This window comes from Dendrobates tinctorius, unplaced genomic scaffold (genome assembly GCF_039654945.1).
Source record: "Dendrobates tinctorius isolate UK_male_01 unplaced genomic scaffold, ASM3965494v1 ptg000003l, whole genome shotgun sequence".
In the NCBI taxonomy this organism is placed as follows: domain Eukaryota; kingdom Metazoa; phylum Chordata; class Amphibia; order Anura; family Dendrobatidae; genus Dendrobates; species Dendrobates tinctorius.
In genome coordinates this window covers 6,426,218-6,446,845 of record NW_027361671.1, presented here as the reverse complement: position 1 = coordinate 6,446,845, position 20,628 = coordinate 6,426,218, and the positions used below count along the sequence as shown (strand labels likewise).

At 40.6% G+C, this 20,628-nt stretch overlaps 1 protein-coding gene across 1 annotated transcript in view; it reads right to left on the bottom strand.

The window, feature by feature from the left end:
- Window positions 1-2,908: 2,908 nt before the first annotated feature.
- Window positions 2,909-20,628, bottom strand: part of XRCC4 (X-ray repair cross complementing 4) — a 530,150-nt gene continuing 512,430 nt past the window's right edge. Inside the window, exon 8 of the mRNA XM_073582954.1 lies at window positions 2,909-3,272. Coding sequence (XP_073439055.1) covers window positions 3,161-3,272 — 112 coding nt within the window. The 3' untranslated portion in view covers window positions 2,909-3,160. The remainder of the gene's footprint in view (window positions 3,273-20,628) is intronic.

Sequence of the window (20,628 nt, the reverse complement as noted above, 5' to 3'; positions counted from 1 at the left end):
AAAACACGGTCCCTACAGTCAAACATGGCGGAGGTTCCCTGATGTTTTGGGGTTGCTTTGCTGCCTCTGGCACTGGACTGCTTGACCGTGTTCATGGCATTATGAAGTCTGAAGACTACCAACAAATTTTGCAGCATAATGTAGGGCCCAGTCTGAGAAAGCTGGGTCTCCCTCAGAGGTCATTGGTCTTCCAGCAGGACAATGACCCAAAACACACTTCAAAAAGCACTAGAACATGGTTTGAGAGAAAGCACTGGAGACTTCTAAGGTGGCCAGCAATGAGTCCAGACCTGAATCCCATAGAACACCTGTGGAGTGATCTAAAAATGGCAGTTTGGAGAAGGCGCCCTTCTAATATCAGGGACCTAGAGCAGTTTGCCAAAGAAGAATTGTCTAAAATTCCAGCAGAGCATTGTAAGAAACTCATTGATGGTTACCGGAAGCGGTTGGTCGCAGTTATTTTGGCTAAAGGTTGTGCAACCAAGTATCAGGCTGAGGGTGCCAATACTTTTGTCTGGCCCATTTTTGGAGTTTTGTGTCAAGTGATCAATGCTTTGCTTTTTGCTTCATTCTCTTTTGTGTTTTTTCATTTAAGACAAATTAAATGAAGATAATAATACCAAAGAATTTGTGATTGCAATCATTTTCAGGAAGAAACTGAGTATTATCTGATAAAATTGCAGGGGTGTCAATACTTTTGGCCACAACTGTATATATAGACTCTGCAAGGATAGTATTGTGCATTTGCATGATAATCAGTTCATAATTGATCTTTTTCTCCTCTTTTGCACTAAAATCATGTATAAATTTTGTTTTATATACAAACATTGTTGACTGACTGTCATGCTTTGATGTACATCATATGTGCAGTACATCACTTTTTTCTTCTAAATTGTGAACCTGTAGTAGAATCTGATTATTTTGCACATCCCCTTTTTAGGAGGCTTATTCCCACCGTTTTTTGCTTTGTATTGTTATTTGTTTATCTCTTTGTCAACTAATTATGATTTTAATATTTATAACTGGATACTTTGTGTCCTTAGGTGGATCATTACCGCTATTTTGGTATGTGTTCTAATGTTTGGAGCGTCCAGCTCTCTTACTTTAAATATTAGACATTTGTGTTGAATAATTCAATATTGTGCAGGTAGACTAGGAATGAGTTTTGGTTCTCACAAGAGTGTTGAGGCAACCAATGTCTATTTTTTGGAAAAGTGGTGAGGCCTTCAGAAAAAAGGTATACAGTGTCACAGTTCTGCCTGCTTAAAATTTTGTGATTTTTATCACCACGTTTTTGTGTCGCGCAGCCCTTCATAGATATCTTCTGAATAAAAAAATTGAACAATTACTGTTAAGCCCCCACCACAAATATAACATTAATATCGGCCACACCCACCAATATCAACGCACTCTGCTGACACTCTAATGGTGGCGCTGTGCATGCCCGATTTTGGACTACCAACTGCTTTGTTCTCCCCGAGATGTCTGTTGAAGGCTTTCTCATAGTGAACTCAGGTACGATCGGCCGAACGAGCGCTCCTCTGCGTGAGAGAGACAGCTGAGATGGCAGCCTGGTCAAAGCAGTCTTCAGCCAACAGACAACTAATGTGTATGGAGGGCTTTATAAAGAGATTAATCAGTGCATCTAAACTTAGTGTTAGGGTACCGTTACACCTAGCGATGCACCAGCGATCCCGACCAGCGATATGACGCGGTCAGGATCGCTGGTGCATCGCTTGGTGGTCGCTAGTGAGCTGCCACACTGGCAGATCTCACCAGCGACATCTCTGGGGACGGAGGTCGCTACTTACCTGTCAGACGCGGCGATCCTGCGTCCTCCCGCCCGGCTCCATGCGTCGCTCGTCGTCACAGCAGGAAGCTCCGCAGGACTTGGCCAACGAGAAATGATCCAGGAGCTTCTCACGCGATCAGCGATAATCAGCGGGGGAGCCGGTCGGAGATAAGTATCACATGCAGCGATATCGCTAGCAATATCGCTGCAACGTCACAACATTGGTGACTTTACAGCGATATTGCTAGCGATATTGCAGTGTGTAACGGGGGCTTAAGATCCAAAATTTCAATGATGTGAAGACAAGTATGAAAGGAAACCTTTATAGAACAGACAAATACAAAACAAACTTCTATTTATACAGGCACAATGCATTGTACATCCAGCATATGTGTATTCGCTGATACCGCCCCCTGCCGAGTGAAGCGTACAGTTTATTCTTCTGACCACAGGCACTCAAGTACTAATAAACACTAATCTAAGGCAAAGTCAGTTACCACTATTAGTTTTGGACAATGCTAGAAAACCACGAGGAATAAAATTAGAAAACCAATACAATCAGGACGTTCTGGCACAAAAAGACCAAAAGTTCTATTTTTATGGAGAGTGATATTTACCCAGCCATAATTACATCTCAACACTGAGAATTACTATAAAATTTTGGGTATTGCTTCCACAGTCCTCTACCCAATATAGCACATATGCAAAAGTGAATAAATGATTTTATGAAACCTAACACATTATTGGGAATTGTAACTCCCAGAAATAGTAAATTATCACTTTCATTCACAAAAGGTTCCTGGAACACAACCATAACTTTTATGTCTGATCCAACAAGCTTGAAAGCTGTATCATGTATGTCGAATACATGTCAATACCTTGCCATGAATATAGACCCACGCTAACAAACTGCACTCGCTACAGAATATAACATTCAGCCTTGTCCTTATTGCCAAAACCAGGATCATTCAAAGAAGAATGAATGTTCTAAATTCACAATGTCCCATTAGCCAAAAAGAAACATTTTCTCAGGAGTCAGCTAAATCTTTTTTTTGATGTTGTGGCTCCGAAATTTTAGAATATCTGAGAAACAAAGAAAAAAGTGGACAATCACAATAATTGTAAACCCATTTATTTCATTTTTTTTTCTGTTTATAAAAGTCATATTTCAGATAGTAAGAAAATCACTCATTAATATGGAAGCAAGAAATATATCTCATATAGCTGAAAATACTCTGAAGATTACTGTACTCCTAGCACTCAGCCGCTCTGCGGAACAAGTGCTACATTTGCAGGAACAATATACATTTATCATGCGATAATTGCTCCAGATCTGTTTGTTTAAGCAGAAGTGGATTAGAGTTTTAGCTAAAAGTCACTGAAAAGGTCATCGGGATCTGGAGAGCTTTTTGATGTTGGTAAAGGAGGATTTACTGATGAAGGATTCTTGCCAGTCGCCTTTGAAGAGCCTGGTTTACATCTGCAAGAACAATGAATAGGAAGAACTGTTAGGTTTTGTTCTTGATTTATAGTCTATCATCGAAAAAATGAGGTGTACATTGTGTCATACGTGTGTGTATGTGTATACATCTAGAATTATTCCTTTAATCCGACACAAGTGATATATATATTATTTTCTGTGATGATTTACATTTATAATGGTACGAAACAGATGTGAATGCATAAATATACAACTACTGTTTGTAATGGCATTATAGAAATACACATATCTACAGATAAATCCACCAAGTATGACAAGGACACATGGTACCAATAATTAGCTGTAACTCATACTCGCCATGTGACCACAAGGATTATAACGCCTATCATCAACTACCATAAAGGATCAGAACAAAGAAACGATGATCAAAAGGCAAATTTTTACAAAAAATTCATACAAATTTTATTATAGAAAAATATTATTAAAATACATAACGCCAATAGGGAAAAAAGGGGAAATAGAAAAAACACACATGTATAGTGCGATTACACACATGATGACGCACACATCCAGGCACATGGCATATTTATAACAATATGTATCTAAATATATATAATTATCGCATAGTGGTCTCTGCTTACAATTATGTAATTGGTTAGACTGCAAGTAATAAATCTATCACCGTGTCATATATATATATAGCCACAATAGGATATCATGAGGTTATAAATTATAGCAGCATATGTATGCACAGAGACGGTAAATCCTAACTACCCACATTACAAACCCACCATTAAATCTGCCATAATGACCGCTATAATAACAAGAGACATCGCCCAATAAATTGTAATAGTTACCGGTGGGTGGTTGTCAGGGAGTTACTCCAGTGCCTAGAGAGCACGTCTGCCCCGACGCGCGCCTTTTTCAGGGGGCCTGACCAGAATGCTAACCGGCATCTTTTTATATTTTAGCCGGTCGCCAAGCAGTAAACGGCGTTACCGGAAGTAGCGCTCCCAGCCCGGAAATGACGCGCCTTGTCACCGAGGCAACTGCAACGCTGGCCTGCGTCGACGTCACACATTGGGAGTAGACGGGGCGGGATCCACCACCGTGTAGAGACGCCGAGAGCAGGCAGGGGAAGCGATGACAGGGAAACAGGCGCGTACTGGGCCGGAAGTGCTAACTTGTGCACATATACATCACATACAACAATTAAGACAAACAGAGGAGGATACATAAAACAACAGTGCATATATGTAGAATACATAACGTACATGATAACACACTATCAAAAGGACAACATATATATACCTATGCATCTATCTGTATAATATCATTCTCCAGAATATTTATTACTATATAGCAAGTATAACACACACATATATATATATATATATATATATATATATATATATATATATATACACAATTATACATCAATCATATCAGACCACTAATGGAGATATATAACCTATGGTGGACGCAATACAATAGAATAACAATTATTATTGACTTCTTCATTTCTTGGCTTTTAATGACCACCTGCAACGGGCCAGAAATTATATTCAGTATCCACCAATTAATATACCGAATATAATTTCTGGCCCGTTGCGGGTGGTCATTAAAAGCCAAGAAAAATTACACCATGAGGAAAGTAAACATCAAAAATAACCACAAAAAAGGGGGGTAAAGCTGTGAGCTGTGATGTCTTATATAGGCAGGTGTGCGCCTTTACAAATCAAGTCCTATTAGTTTACTTAAACACAGCTGGGCTCCAATGAAGGAGTAGAACCATCTCAAGGAGGATCACAAGGAAATGGACAGCATGTGACTTAAATATGAGTGTCTGAGCAAAGGGTCTTAATACTTATGACCATATAATATTTCAGTTTTTCTTTCTTAATAATTTTGCAAAAATTTCTACATTACTGTTTTTTCAGTCAAGATGGGGTGCAGGGTGTATATTAATGAGGAAAAAAATGAACTTTTTTTATTTTACCAAATGGCTGCAATGAGAAAAAGAGTGAAAAATTTAAAGGGGTCTGAATACTTTACGTACCCACTGTATATAGGATTGGCTGTGGTGTTACTGAACTTTGTTTAGATAATGGCAGAATATATGTTCTTTGTCTAGGATGACTTTTGGCTTTGTAGTTGCATACAGGAAATCAAATACCGGTAATACAGATGTAGCCTTCCTTCCCTGGTGTTTGGTTCAACTTATGCAGAGATGAGTGGTGCAAAGTTAACAGTTTAAAATAAAAATATGATTCTTTGATACTCGGTCTCAAGATATCTCCACTATCTATATCAGGAGGGCTTTAAACTAGAAGAAGAGGGGATGGGAGGAAAAACAGCAGACAAGAACATGCAGCAGAAGGACAAACTAATCAAGGATACTAGATGTGGTAAAGAGGGCCCAAGACAGGGTACTCAGAAGGAAGCTAAGAAAAAGGAAGCAAAACTTCTTTCCTGCATGCTGACCAACGCAAGAAGCCTGACCAATAAGATTGAAGATCTGGAGTTGTTAATGTATGACGAAAAATACGACATAGTAGGAATAACTGAGACATGGTTAGACGACAGCTATGACTGGGCGGCTAACCTGCAAGGATATGATTTGTTTAGGAGGGATCGTAAAAAAAAAGGAAAGGGGGTGGAGTCTGTCTATATATAAAGTCCACTTTAAAGCCCACACTAATACAAGATTTACAAGAGGGAAATGAAGAGGTGGAGTCTCTATGGGTGGAGATACAAGGAGAGAAAAGTAATAAAATCCTCATAGGGGTTTGTTATAAGCCACCAAATATAACAGAAACCACTGAAAATGTATTATTGAAACAGATAGACAAAGCAGCAAATCACAATGAGGTGATTATTATGGGGGACTTCAACTACCCCGACATAGACTGGGAAACTGAAACCTGCGTATCTCAGAAAGGAAACCAATTTCTGTCAGTGACCAAGGATAATTCTGTCACAACTTGTGCAGGGCCCAACTAGAGGGACAGCCCTTCTGGACTTAATTTTAAGCAACAGGCCAGATAGAATATCAGAAGTACGAGTCGATGGGCACCTAGGGAACAGTGACCACAATATAAGACAATTCCACTTGTCCTTCAGTAAGGTGCCCTGGAAGGGGGTTACAAAAATGCTGAATTTCAGGAAAGATCAGCTTAGAGAGGACCTTCGCCGAATTGATTGGGACAATGTCCTCAAAAATAGGAGCACAGAAAATATTTAAATCAGTTTTACACACCCACTGCGAGCTAGCCATACCGTACAGAAATAAAAGGGCTAGGAACAGGAGAACACCAATGTGGCTAAATAAGGATGTAAAAAGGGCAATAAATAACAAGAACAAGGCATTTAGGAAGCTAAAACAAGAAGGCAATGAAGAAGCATTAAAAAGTTATAGAGAAAAAAATAAAATGTGTAAAAAACAAATACATTTAGCAAAAGTGGAAACTGAGAGACTCATTGCTAAGGAATGTAAAACAAACCCCAAACTATTCTTTAATTATATAAACAGTAAAATGATTAAAATTGATGGTGTCGGCCCTTTAAAGAACAATGAGGGTGAAATCATAGAGAGCGATGTGGGAAAAGAAAATGTTTTAAATACTTTTTTCTCAACAGTGTTCACACAGGAAAAGGATTTGCCAGGGGAAATGCAGAGTGATAATGTAAACTCCCCATTAAGTATTACCTGCCTAACCCAGGAAGACGTGCAGAACCGCCTCAGTAAGATTGAAACTGACAAGTCACCAGGCCCTGATGGCGTTCACCCTCGGGTATTAAGGGAGTTAAATAATGTGATCGACAGGCCTCTATTCCTTATATATAAAGACTCTATAGAAACAGGGTCTGTTCCTTTTGACTGGCGGCAAGCAAATGTGGTACCAATATTCAAAAAGGGGTGTAAAAGGGAACCTGGAAACTATAGGCCGGTAAGCTTAACATCTGTTGTGGGTAAAATTTTTGAAGGGTTTCTAAGGGATATCATTATGGAATATCTCAATATTAATAAATGTTTAACTCCATATCAACATGGATTTATGAAGGATCGCTCCTGTCAAACTAACCTGATCAGCTTCTATGAGGATGTAAGCTCTCAAATGGACCAAGGAGAATTATTGGATGTCATTTATCTCGACTTCTCTAAAGCATTTGACACTGTCCCACATAAAAGATTGGTAAGTAAGATGAGAAAGCTTGGGCTAGGGGAAAATGTGTGTAGATGGGTAGGTAACTGGCTTAGTGCTAAAAAACAAAGAGTGGTTATTAATGGTGCATACTCAGATTGGGCCAGGGTTACTAGTGGGGTACCACAGGGTTCTGTATTGGGCCCCCTACTATTTAATATATTTATTAATGATCTAGTGGATGGCTTACACAGTAAAATATCAGTATTTGCAGATGATACAAAACTATGTAAGGTAGTTAACACAAAGGAAGACAGTTTGCAACTACAGACAGATTTGAGTAAATTGGAGAATTGGGCTGAAAAATGGCAAATGAGGTTTAACACAGATAAGTGTAAGGTTATGTACATGGGAAGGAGAAACAGATGCTACAATTACTTACTAAATGGGAAACTGCTGGGGAAATCAGACATGGAAAAAGACTTAGGCATCTTAGTCAATAAGAAGCTAAATTGGAGTGCCCAGTGTCAGGCAGCTGCCACCAAAGCAAATAGGGTCATGGGATGCATTAGAAGAGGTCTGGGGACACGAGATGAAAACACAATTCTCCCTCTGTACAAATCACTCGTCAGACCACACTGAGCCGGTGCTCAAGAAAGACATTACTGAACTTGAAAGGGTTCAAAGGCGGGCTACTAAAATGATAAATGGAGTTGGTTCACTACAATAATAATAATAATCTTTATTTATATAGCGCCAACATATTCCGCAGCGCTTTACAGTTGAACAGGTTCAAACACAGTCATAAGTAATAACGTTAACAATACAATAATTAAATCGAAATAAGACGACCCTGCTCGTGGGAGCTTACAATCTACAATGAGGTGGGGGCGATACAAAGCACAGGTTTGCATTTACAATGATGTATTTACAATGATGGTCCAGCCATCTTCAGGGGGTGGGGGATAGATGGAGATAGTGAATGGGCTACACACAAGTATAAAATGACTTTGATTACTGAATGTGATAGGCCGCTCTGAACAAATGTGTTTTGAGCGAGCGCCTAAAATGATGCAAATTGTGGATGGTCCTAATATCTTGGGGTAGAGCATTCCAGAGGATTGGCGCAGCACGGGAGAAGTATTGGAGTCGGGAGTGGGAGGTACGGATTAGGGCAGAGGTTAGTCGAAAGTCATTTGCAGAGCGCAGTGGTCGGTTAGGCCGATAGACAGAAATGAGGGAGGAGATGTAAGGGGGTGCCACACTGTGGATAGCTTTGTGGGTGAGAACAAGTACTTTGAATTGTATCTTCTAATGAATGGGCAGCCAGGATAACGACTGGCGAAGAGCGGATGCATCCGAGAAACGATTAGCCAGATGGACAACCCTGGCTGCTGCATTAAGGATGGACTGGAGAGGGGAGAGTCGAGTGAGGGGGAGGCCAATTAATAGAGCGTTACAGTAGTCCAGGCGGGAGTGGATCAGGGCGACAGTGAGGGTTTTTGTTGTTTCCATGGTGAGAAAAGGGCGGATTCTAGAGATGTTCTTTAGGTGTAAGCGGCACGAGCGGGCAAGAGATTGTATATGGGAGGTGAAGGAAAGATCGGAGTCAAACATAACACCCAGACAGCGCGCCTGCTGTCGGGGTGTTATTATGGTGCCACCCACAGAGAGGGAAATGTCAGATTTAGGGAGGGTAGTAGATGGCGGGAGCAGAAGAAGTTCAGTTTTGGAGAGGTTGAGTTTCAGATAGAGAGCAGACATCATGTTGGAGACTGCAGACAGTCAGTGGCGTTCTGTAGTACAGCGGGGGTAAGGACAGGGGATGATGTGTATAGTTGTGCGTCATACTCATAAAGATGGAACTGAAAGCCAAATCTGCTGATGGTCTGTCCAATTGGGGCTGTGTAGAGAGAGAAGAGAAGGGGGCCAAGGACTGAGCCCTGAGGTACCCCAACAGTGAGAGGAAGAGGAGATGAAGTGGAGCCAGAGAACAGAACACGGAAGGAGCGGTCAGAAAGATAGGAGAACAGTGTCCTTAATGCCTAGTGACTGGAGCCTAGAGAGTAGGAGAGGGTGGTCAACAGTGTTGAAAGCTGCAGAAAGGTCGAGAAGAATGAGCAGAGAGTGGTCACCGTTACGTTTTGCTGTCAGAAGGTCATTGGTCACTTTGATGAGTGCAGTTTCTGTTGAATGTAGGGGGTGGAAACCGGACTGTGAAGGGTCTAGGAGGGAGTGAGTGTAGAGGTAACGGGTAAGGCGGGAGTATATCAGGCGCTCCAAGAGTTTAGAGATGAAGGGGAGATTGGAGACTGGTCTGTAGTTCTTTGTGCAGGATGGATCAAGGGTGGGTTTCTTTAGTAATGGAGTAATGATAGAGTGTTTGAAGGAGGAGGGGAAAATGCCAGAGGAGAGGGAGAAATTAAAGATTGTAGTTAGGCGAGTTGTGACGACTGGAGAGAGAGACTGGAGGAGATGTGAGGGAATGGGGTCGGTTGTGCATGTACCCAGAAAGGTTATCAAAATTAGGTCTATTTACTCTAGAAAAGAGAAGACTTAGGGGAGACCTAATATATATGTACAAGTACATCAGAGGGCAATACAGAGATCTCGCCAATGAACTGTTTGCACCAAGGACTGTGACAAGAACAAGGGGGCATTCTCTTCGTTTGGAGGAAAGACAATTTCTGCACCAGCATTGAAGAGGGCTCTTCACGGCAAGAGCAGTGAGGCTCTGGAATTCTCTTCCTGAGGAAGTGGTGATGGCCAACTCACTGAATGAATTTAAGAAAGGAATGGATGCTTTTCTTGTGAGTAATAGTATAGAAGGTTACGAATAACATAATATTATAGGTAGATGGTTGACCCAGCTTAGGGGAAGGAATTTTTTTCCCTATGGAGAAAATTGGCTTCTACTCTGTGGGTTTTTTGCCTTCCCAGGATCAACAATGCAGAACAGCTGCACTAAAAATAGGCTGAACTAGATGGACATAAGGTCTTCCTTCAGCCTTCAAAACTATGTTACTATGTGTGGCTACACAGTTTTTGGGATATGAACTGCAGCTTATCGAGGGTTTTACTAGCATGCTGTGATTTTGTATTGAACTTGTTTTATGAAAAATTGGAGTCCTTAAACAAAGATAAGAAAACTGTAAGGGTAGACACATCTGTATGTAAGTAGAATGGCGAGAAACAGCAAATTATGCATTAGGTAACACAATTTATTTCCATAATAGCTGCAAAATCAGTGTTTAAACACCAGTAGGCTCTGGTATCACCATGATCTTGCTGGGACTCAAGCAGAAAAATAGTTTGAACTGTTGCGTCAATTGATTTACTCTGCACTCTTTTGTTTCTTGATTTTGGAAATTCCAAATTATTCAGCAGCTTATGTCATGGAAGCTGTAGGGCCGTGGAGAAGGAGTCGAAGAGCTGGAATTAGTTTTGGGTGGGGTAGGATGAAATGTACTGACTCAGCTCTAAAAAAAAAAAGTGATAAACAGGGTGTACTGGTGGCAGGTACGGACTGGGACAGAAACTCAGCCCTGGCATTTGAAATCACACAGGCCCATGCTGTCCTCGTCCCCAAGCACCAGATGAGATATATTACTAATATTACCCTGGAAGGAGGAAAGGAAGATTTGCTAAAAGACCAATATTTCTAATGATACCCGTGGCCTGTTGGAATAAGTGACGGAGTCAGCGACTTTGTGCTCTGTCACAACTCTTATTAATATGGATGTCTAAAGAACACCGATTCTGTTAACAACATAGCAGACAAAGCGGCCCATGACCAGACAAGCCCTTCTGGCATTTGCCAGATGGCCAGTCCGGCCCTGACTGGTGGTAAAACTGAAGAGCATCAGTTATCACCTCTTGTGTGCACTATACTATGCTTTAGGATGGGTTCACACCTGTGTATTTCATGGTCTCTATAATCAAATTTACAGGCTAATAGACGCATATGAAGTGTCAGTTCTGGTCAGGAAAACCAGAGTCAGTCTGGGCATTGCAATCAGCATATCGACCATGAAACACGTGTGAGTTAACCTAGCTCAAAGGTACTTAGTTAAAAATGTCTCTGAAAAACATTTGCTATTACTATTCAGGGTCAGGTTTCAGGTTGTTGCGCAAGTTTGTGATAAGAGGTGCTTGCCTATCAGCATTTCTGAATGATCAGATGCTAAATTAAAGTACATTGATCTAGAAAAAGAAAGTATTGAACGGCTAATGTTTTCTAGCTCAGTCTACTAAGATGGATGCAGTTCTTTCATTGCTTTTCTAGGTAAATTGCTCTGAGAAGTACCTGAACTAGATTTCACATCGGGCAATTGCTTTAATGCTGTAGAAGACAACAGTTACTGCTTACACATAACAAAAATAGAAATACTCTAAGTCCACGTCGCGTGAAATCTGCAGTATACATTCTGATTTTCTTCTTTATATAATATTATGCTCACAATTATACCAGCAGTATAATGCAAACATAAAAATAATAATGAGAAAATGAAATTAATAAAAAGCCACAGTCATAGTAAATTACATAGCCATAAAAAAGCTGCTATATGGATAGTACAGTACAATAAATATAGAAAACATAGAATATACTATAAAATAGTTTTACAAAACCAACAACACATCACAAAGCGAGACGATAACTGGAGCTGAATATATTCATAAAATAACTAAGGAATAAAATTGTGTATGAAATAATATAACTCCTAACAAGTCATTCCTGGAGGAAGGTGATGGCGTTAGCTAGCGGCACTATATGCCGATACTAGAAGATAAAATAAAAATTATAAATCACAGAGCACTTAAAAGCTCAAATAGGTTTTGGCACTTGTATTCTTCTAATCTGCTTTTAATCTTCTCCTTGGCCAATTTGGAACTTGTTTCTGGAAGCGGATTGAAATCTATCTCTTGGAGACAAGGGGCTTACCAAAACAAGCAGGAAATCTGGCTGCTGTAAGTATATGTTTAGACATATCTCCTGAAACACAAACGCAGACTGTTCCTTCCAGCTGAACGTACTAATGGCGTACAACAATTACACCCAATAAAACAGAAAATGATATCAAGGCTTAGTGTATGATGACACTGGTATTAGACAGACACTATTATTTTGTGGGGGGCCAGGGTGTTTAACCTTAGGCTTGTATCATGTGACACCTGGAATAAAGTCTTAAAGTAGAGGTTCCATAAATGTTTGATAAAAAGCTCTGAAGCCCAATGTCTGAGGCTCCTGTGTCCCAGTGCCAAACTGATGGTCCCTGCCTCTATTGTAGATGTTATGTGTTGCAGTCAGTTATAGAAGCATAATGTGGCCCTCTTATTTGTCTGAATAGTGGCAGCTAGGATGTGAGTATTGATATAGGTAGTGAATTAGATGCATGTAATATCCCTGTTACAGAACTGGATGGAAGAATTTCCCATTTTTCACATCAAGCTGTCTATTCGTGCTATACTTACACCATTGACCTTATCCATAATAAAGTCAAACTATGTTTATTCACAAAAGTCAACTTCGCCTTCAGCTGAACAAAACTACAAATATAGTACTGCTATTCCATTTTTAAAATTTAAAAATGTAACTTACACTCATCAATGTTGAATTTGCAACACTAAGAAGAAAAAGTTGGGGAATCATAGCAGGATAGACAGACATGTAAATGACAAGCAAATGATGAAAAATGGAAACAAGTTTTTCAAAACATCTTAAATTTATTCAGTATCAGTTATGAGCTCATCTCCTAGAAACCTCCACACTTAACACGCCTTGGTTGCTATCAATAAGGTTATTTAATGTTCTGCAACGATTAATGCACTTGGGCAGGGAAATCATCAAGATCCGCTGCTGGCAACTCAATTTGTAATTGCTGATAAATAAGGTCCCACATGTACGACAAGTCTGAAGATGCTGCAGGATGTGGTAACACGTTTAGGCCGTGCAGGCCGCTTATAATAGCGTGAGCAACATGCTGCTTGGCATTGTCATGATAAATAACAGCTCCTGGGACACTTTCATGTTCCCTCCTGAAGGCCTCTTCATGGCATTGCCCACATTGTCTCCAGATCAATTTCTGGCTATAACTGTGTCCAAGAAAACAAGTAAGGCAAGTGGTAAGGCCTTTCTTCCAAAGTGTTCCAGGAGCCATTTTCAACATGACAACACAAGGTCGCATGTTGCCCATACCACTGTGAGTAGTTTGTGTGGTCTAAATGTGCTACTAAGGTCTGAGGCATCTATGGACTTGTTTCCCACCAACCATATCTGGGACACCATCAGTTTTTAATCTAAAAAAGAGCTGCCAGCAGTGGATCTTGATGATTTGCGTGCCCAAGTGCATTCAGCGTGGCAAAACATTCCTCAGACAACCATTAATAACCTCACTGAATGCAGCCTAGTGTGTGTGTGTAAATATGCTTATTTTGACGCATGGCTATACTAAATAAATCAAGAAAACTGAGACATTTGTTTCTATTTTTCATCATTTGCAAATCATTAACATGTCTATCCATCCTGTGATTTTCATAATTTCATGACTTTTCCTTCTGGGTGTTGCAACTTTAGTGCTGAAAAATGCATAATGGGGGACAGTCAAAAATGTTTTGTGCAAATTTTTATGTCTAACTCCTTGGAACAATTCCTTTTGGAGTGATTGTAACATACAAAAAATTTCATCACATTGCAATATTGTTTACTGGTGGCTCGATCATCACAAAACTAACAATTATTTACAATAAATGTCTTGCAGCAAAGTAAATGTACAATTTTATAGTAGTTATTTGGTTGAGGATAGTCATGGCGATGCTTCTCCACACACTGGAGAATAAACTGTTTCTGGTCTTCTTTAGTGCTCAGTGACGAACTGAAGGTACTCATGAGTTCAATGGAGCGCTCAGTGGCATCATTCATGATTTTTTATCTGGTGAATTTTGAGGATACATCGATTTAATTTGCGTTAGTGTGCTATAGACAAGTATCTTGAAGAAAATATTGGTTTATTTCCAGTGCAACAAACGCAACAAACAGTTTTTTTGTGTTGGATGACATGAAATGATGAAGCCTCTTGTGTGATACAAGGTCTTCGACAAGATGAACAGACGTTTTTGCCTTTCTTCTGCAGAGTCAGCACATCTCAATCTTTTCTGCGGTTGGAACCTCACTGTAAAAAAAAAGCCGGACCCAACCTAATCTCACTGAGGTACCACAGGTGTGTGTTGAAAGTTTTTATTGCTGCTTCAGCAACAGGCGCGTTTACTCCTTTGTACGCTATGAGTTTTTGCAGTAACGTCAAGTCATATCTCGGCTATGCGGCTGGGATCTCACAGAGGTACCAATCCTTCAAGTATATGCAGATAGTAAAAGTGCAAAACTGACGGACATTTTTTAGCTCTGTCAAAGTTAAATGAAATTGGTGCCAAAACATGATCTTCAGCGCGTATATCACTTTGGCCATCCATCGGGGCCGATGATATGCGCCTGGCGTATTGATGTGTATGTCCGAACGAATGAACAGGAGTACCAGTGTTAATTCCTTGTAATCATCTCTTGGATGGCATTCTTCAAGATGGTTGGTGCAAAATTCAACTAGACTCTCCTTAAGTGTACCATGCTCAGTTGAAACGGTCATCTTCCATTCTAGCTGAAAAGTTGGCTTTATCCAATTGATTACAGGAAGACGAGAATTTCTCGAACACCTTTATATTTGGACCTGCTGCTGCCGGCAACAATTTATCAAATACGCTTGCAATGATTAGCTTGTGAATGTGGTGCATACATGGCAAATTCACTAGTTCTTCCTGCAATTTCTGTTTCAAGAGGATGGATGCACCAGCCTTTGTACCAGTGTAACTACTAGTCATGCTGAATGACATAAACTTCAGTTAATCCAAGAGCTTCCAATCATGCAGAACCTCGAATGATGCCTTAGCTTGTGTTGTTCCTGTACTGTTAGATATCTCAGGGACCAACCACAACTTCTCTGTTCCTTCTCCTGACACTAGTACTGCCAGTCTCTCAGCAGTTTCATTTTGGGTCTGGCTTGCAAACCTTTTCCTATCCCGGTTTACAGTCAGTGGACCACAGCTATTGAAGGAATCTTTGATCACATTTGCTGCAATCTCTTGATGCCAACAACAAGCCTGTCTAATAGATTTCTTATTCATCATGAGACTATCTGGATCACGGCCAAGAGACTGAGAAGCAGCAGCAAGCAGAGAGGTCGCTTTTCTATCACTGATATTAGTTCTGTCTAGAGCCGCAGGAACTTCATGAGTCACAATGTTGACAGATTTTACAGAGTTACTTTTCTTGGGACTAAAATGCCCTTCACCCTCATCAGTATTGTTGTCGGAAGCGCCGTTGTCGCTGCAACTGCTGCTACTGCAAAGTTCAACCGATGCTGTCGACTGCTGAACTCGCTCAGCTTCCTTTTTCTTCGTTTCTCCGCCTGTAATTCTCCCATAAATCTTCTTTCCTCGACCTTGGACAGCTTTTTGTCTAATGGTCCCATGGTTAAAAAAAAACCTTTTTCTTTTTGAGCAAGTCAGTCTTCCTGAAGTTGTATAAGTTTCACGACATCGAACAAATCATGAAGTTTATTAATGAATTCCATCTCCTTGGATTCTTGTGTTTTGTTTCACCATTTAGCATTCTTCTTCAGACTCTTCCACTGACCAGACTCTTCACCTTACTGATCACGTGATATTGTTGCCTTGTTGGGATTCTCATTTTTTCCCAGAACGGAAGCACTTTGTTGGATGCAACGGTAGCATTGGTACATGTTGGTTGCGATTCTGTATAGTGCAGAACATAAAACCTGGACAAAACCTGCCAATTGACCGGCAGCTTAGAACCAGTAATACTGCCTGTTGTCCCTCCAATTAACCAATTCCTCTAACACTGCAATTTGAAGACACCATTTTTACTGACAACAGTGACTAAACCTGTGTGAGGCCCAAATAGAAAACACACACTGCTAGAGATAAGCGAATCCCTGTGTATTTGGCTGTACACATTCTCCTTCGCCATTTGCAACCTTTGCTAATGTCTGAGGGAGGGGCTGCAGCTGCAAAGTTAGTTGATTGGATGCCCTGAACTCAGCATTTCAACAAACATTACTGTCCGTTATGGACGCCAGGACAGTGAATGAAGCGCAAGTGCACGCTACTGCGCATGCTCGCCCTCCGCTCCATTTACTTCCAGTGCAAGCTGGTCAGAAGCTGAAGTCGAATGCACACGGATTCACTCATCCCTATTTGCTGTAAATCACCCTAATATCGCTCATCAACACTTGCAAATTACCATTATAAATTAAAGAAAGTGAATTTCAAGCAAAAATGTAATTAGACAGTAAAAGACACAAGGGAATGGTGTAGGCTGCTGAGTAAATATTTAGAGATTAGAGTTACCTAAAACAGTGAATAATACTGAATGCTGTCTGTAATCTGGCAAGTTTACAGGAAACAGGAAATATAAACTAATATTAATACTAAATATTCTTTACAAATTACAAATAACTAAATTGGAGAGAGTTTGAAGGAGCAGTGGTGCTCTTATTGCTGGTCTATATTAAAACTATCCAAATCCTATTTTAACGGCTAGTAAAGGGTTTAAATTATTAAATGATTCTTTCTTTGAAGTAAAACATTGTTTAAAACCAGGCAGGGTAATGTTTGAAATCACAAAATGAACCAGCTGCGATGCCCATCATGCTTCCCTCCTGCCCAGGAGATGTGGTATGATCAGACCATGTCCCTGTACGGTGAGACACGGCCATTACACAGTACACAGCAGGAGAACATTTATAAGATTATCTCAGCACAGGAGTATTTTATTAAAACCCATCCAATTGTGGAAAGTATCATTATTCCAAGATCAATTGCTTCAAATTAACTTTTGTTTGTGGGAAAACCTTTTTAAGTGTTCAAGTGTAGACACTGAACCACCTTTTAAACACAATCAAAAGCAATTAATTTTTAACCCCTTCCTGACATCCGACGGTATATCCCATCCATGGGACCTGGGCCCCTATGCCCATGGACGGGATAGTACGTCGGGCGCGATCAGCGGCGCCCACGTGGTGAGCGCCGCTGATCGCGGCCGGGTGTCAGCTGATTATCACAGCTGACACCCAGCACAATGTGTCAGGGGCGGTCACGGACCGCCCCCGACACGTTAACCCCTTGCACACCGCGATCAAACATGATCGCGGTGTACCGGGAGTTAAAGGGAAGCATCGGCAGGGAGGGGGCTCCCTCCGTGCTTCCCTGAGCCCCCCACGGCAGCGCAATGTGCAGCACTGCTGCGGGGGACTCCTTTCCTCCAGGCCCCCGAATCCAAGATGGCGACGGGGGCCTTCGGGGGCAAAGCGCAGGCATGAGGAAGCCTTCTGCAGTGCCTGTGTCAGATCGCTGATCTGTCACAGTGATCTGTGATGTGACAGATCAGCGATCTGTCACAGGACAGTGATGTCCCACCTGGGACTATTTAATAAAGTAAAAAAAAAATAAAAAAAAAGTGTAAAAATAATTTAAAAAAAAAATCGCCAAATAAATTTGAAAAAAAAAAAAATATTCCCCCAATAAATCCATTTTTTGGAAATAATAAAAAAAAAAAACAATAAAAGTACACATATTAGGTATCCCGCGTCCGTAACGACCCGCCCTATAAAACTGTCCCATTAGTTAACCCCTTTAGCGAACCCCTTAAAAAATAAAAATAAAAAACGAAGCAAAAAATAATGATTTATTATCATACTGCCAAACAAAAAGTGTAATAACGCGCGATCAAAAAGACGCATATAAATATCCATGGTACCGCTGAAAACGTCATCTTGTCCCACAAAAAACGAGCCACCACACAGCATCATCAGCGAAAAAATAAAAAGTTATAGCTCGCAGAATAAAGCGATGCAAAAATAATTATTTTTTATATAAAATAGTTTTCATTGCATAAAACCGACAAAAACATAAAAAAACGACCTAAATGAGGTATCGCTGTAACCGTACTGACCCGAAGAATAAAACCGCTTTATCAATTTTACCGCACGCGGAACGGTGTAAACGCACCCCCCCAAAAGAAATTCATGAAACGCTGGTTTTTCTTCATTCTGCGTCCCAAAAATCGGAATAAAAAGCGATCAAAAAATTTTACGTGCCCGAAAATGGTACCAATAAAAACGTCAACTCGTCCCGCAAAAAATAAGACCTCACATGACCCGGTGGGTCAAAATACGGAAAAATTATAGCTCTCAATATGTGGTGATGCAAAAACTATTTTTACAATAAAAAGCGTCTTTTAGCGTGCTACAGCTGCCAAAAATAAAAACCGCCATAAATAGTAAATCAAACCCCCCGTTATCACCCCCTTAGTTAGGGAAAAATAATAAAATAAAAAAAATGTATTTATTTCCATTTTTCCATTAGGGTTAGGGCTAGGGTTAGGGCTGTGTTGGGGTAGGGTTAGGGCTAGGGTTAGGGTAGGGATAGGGTTAGAGCTAGGGTTAGGGCTAGGGGCATGTTGGGGTTCGGGTTGGAGTTAGAATTGGGGGTTTCCACTGTTTGGGCACATCAGGGGCTCTCCAAATGCAACATGGCGTCTGATCTCAATTCCAGCCAATTCTGAGTTGAAAAAGTCAAATGGTGCTCCTTCCCTTCCAAGCTCTGCCATGCGCCCAAACAGTGTTTTACCCCCACATGTAGGGTATCAGCCTACTCAGGACAAATTGCAAAACAATTTTTGGGGTCCGATTTCTCCTGTTACCCTTAGAAAAATAAAAAATTGGGGGCAAAAATATCATTTTTGTGGAAAAAAATGATTTTTTTATTTTCACGTCCGAGTGTTATAAACTTCTGTGAAGCACTTGGGGGTTCAAAGTGCTCACCACACATCTAGATAAGTTCCGTGGGGGGTCTAGTGTCCAAAATGGGGTCACTTGTGGGGAGTTTCAATAGTTTAGGTACATCAGGGGCTCTCCAAATGCACATGACACCCGCAGACCATTCCATCAAAGTCTGCATTCCAAAACGTCACTACTTCCCTTCCGAGCCCCGACGTGTGCCCATACGGTAGTTTTCTCCCACATATGGGGTATCAGCATACTCAGGACAAATTGGACAATAACTTTTAGGGTCCTGTTACCCTTGGAAAAATAAGAATTGAGGGTGAAAAGATCATTTTTGTGGAAAAAATATGATTTTTTAATTGTATGGCTTTATGTTATAAACTTCTGTGAAGCCCATGGGGGTTCAAAGTTCTCACCACACATCTAGATAAGTTCCTTAGGGGGTCTAGTTTCCAAAATGGTGTCATTTGTGGGGGGTTTCCACTGTTTTGGTACATCAGGGGTTTTCCAAACGCGACATGGTGTTCGATCTCAATTCCAGCCAAAAACGTCAAATGGCGCTGCTTCCCTTCCGAGCTCTGCCATGCGCCCAAATAGTGGTTTACCCCCACATGTGGGGTATCAGCATACTCAGGACAAATTGCACAATAACTTTTAGTGTCCTGTTACCCTTGGGAAAATAAAAATTGGGGTGAAAAGATCATTTTTGTGGAAAAAATATGATTTTTTAATTGTACCGCTGTACGTTATAAACTTTTGTAAAGCCCTTGTGGGTTCAAAGTTCTCACCACATATCTAGATAAGTTCCTTGGGCGGTCTAGTTTCCAAAATGGGGTCACTTGTAGGGGGTTTCCACTGTTTAGGTACATCAGGGACTCTCCAAACGTGACATGGCGTCCAATCTGAATTCCAGCCAATTTTGCATTGAAAAAGTCAAACGGCGCTCCTTCCATTCTGAGCTCTGCCATGCGCCGAAACCGTCGTTTCCCCCACATATCAGGTATCTGCGTACTCAGGACAAATTGCACAATAACTTTTGCAGTCCAATTTCTCCTGTTACCCTTGGTAAAATAAAAAAAATTGAACCTGAATTATTTTTTTTTATGAAAAAAAGTTAGATGTTCATTTTTTTTTAAATATTCAAAAAAATTCCTGTGACGCACCTAAAGGGTTAATAAACTTCTTGAATGTGGTTTTGAGCACCTTAAGGGGTGCAGTTTTTAGAATGGTGTCACTTTTGGGTATTTTCTATCATATAGACCCCTCAAAGTGGCTTCAAATGTGATGTGGTCCTAAAAATAAAATGGTGTTGTAAAAATGAGAAATCGCTGGTCAACTTTTAACCCTTATAACTTCCTAACAAAAAAAAATTTTGGTTCCAAAATTGTGCTGATGTAA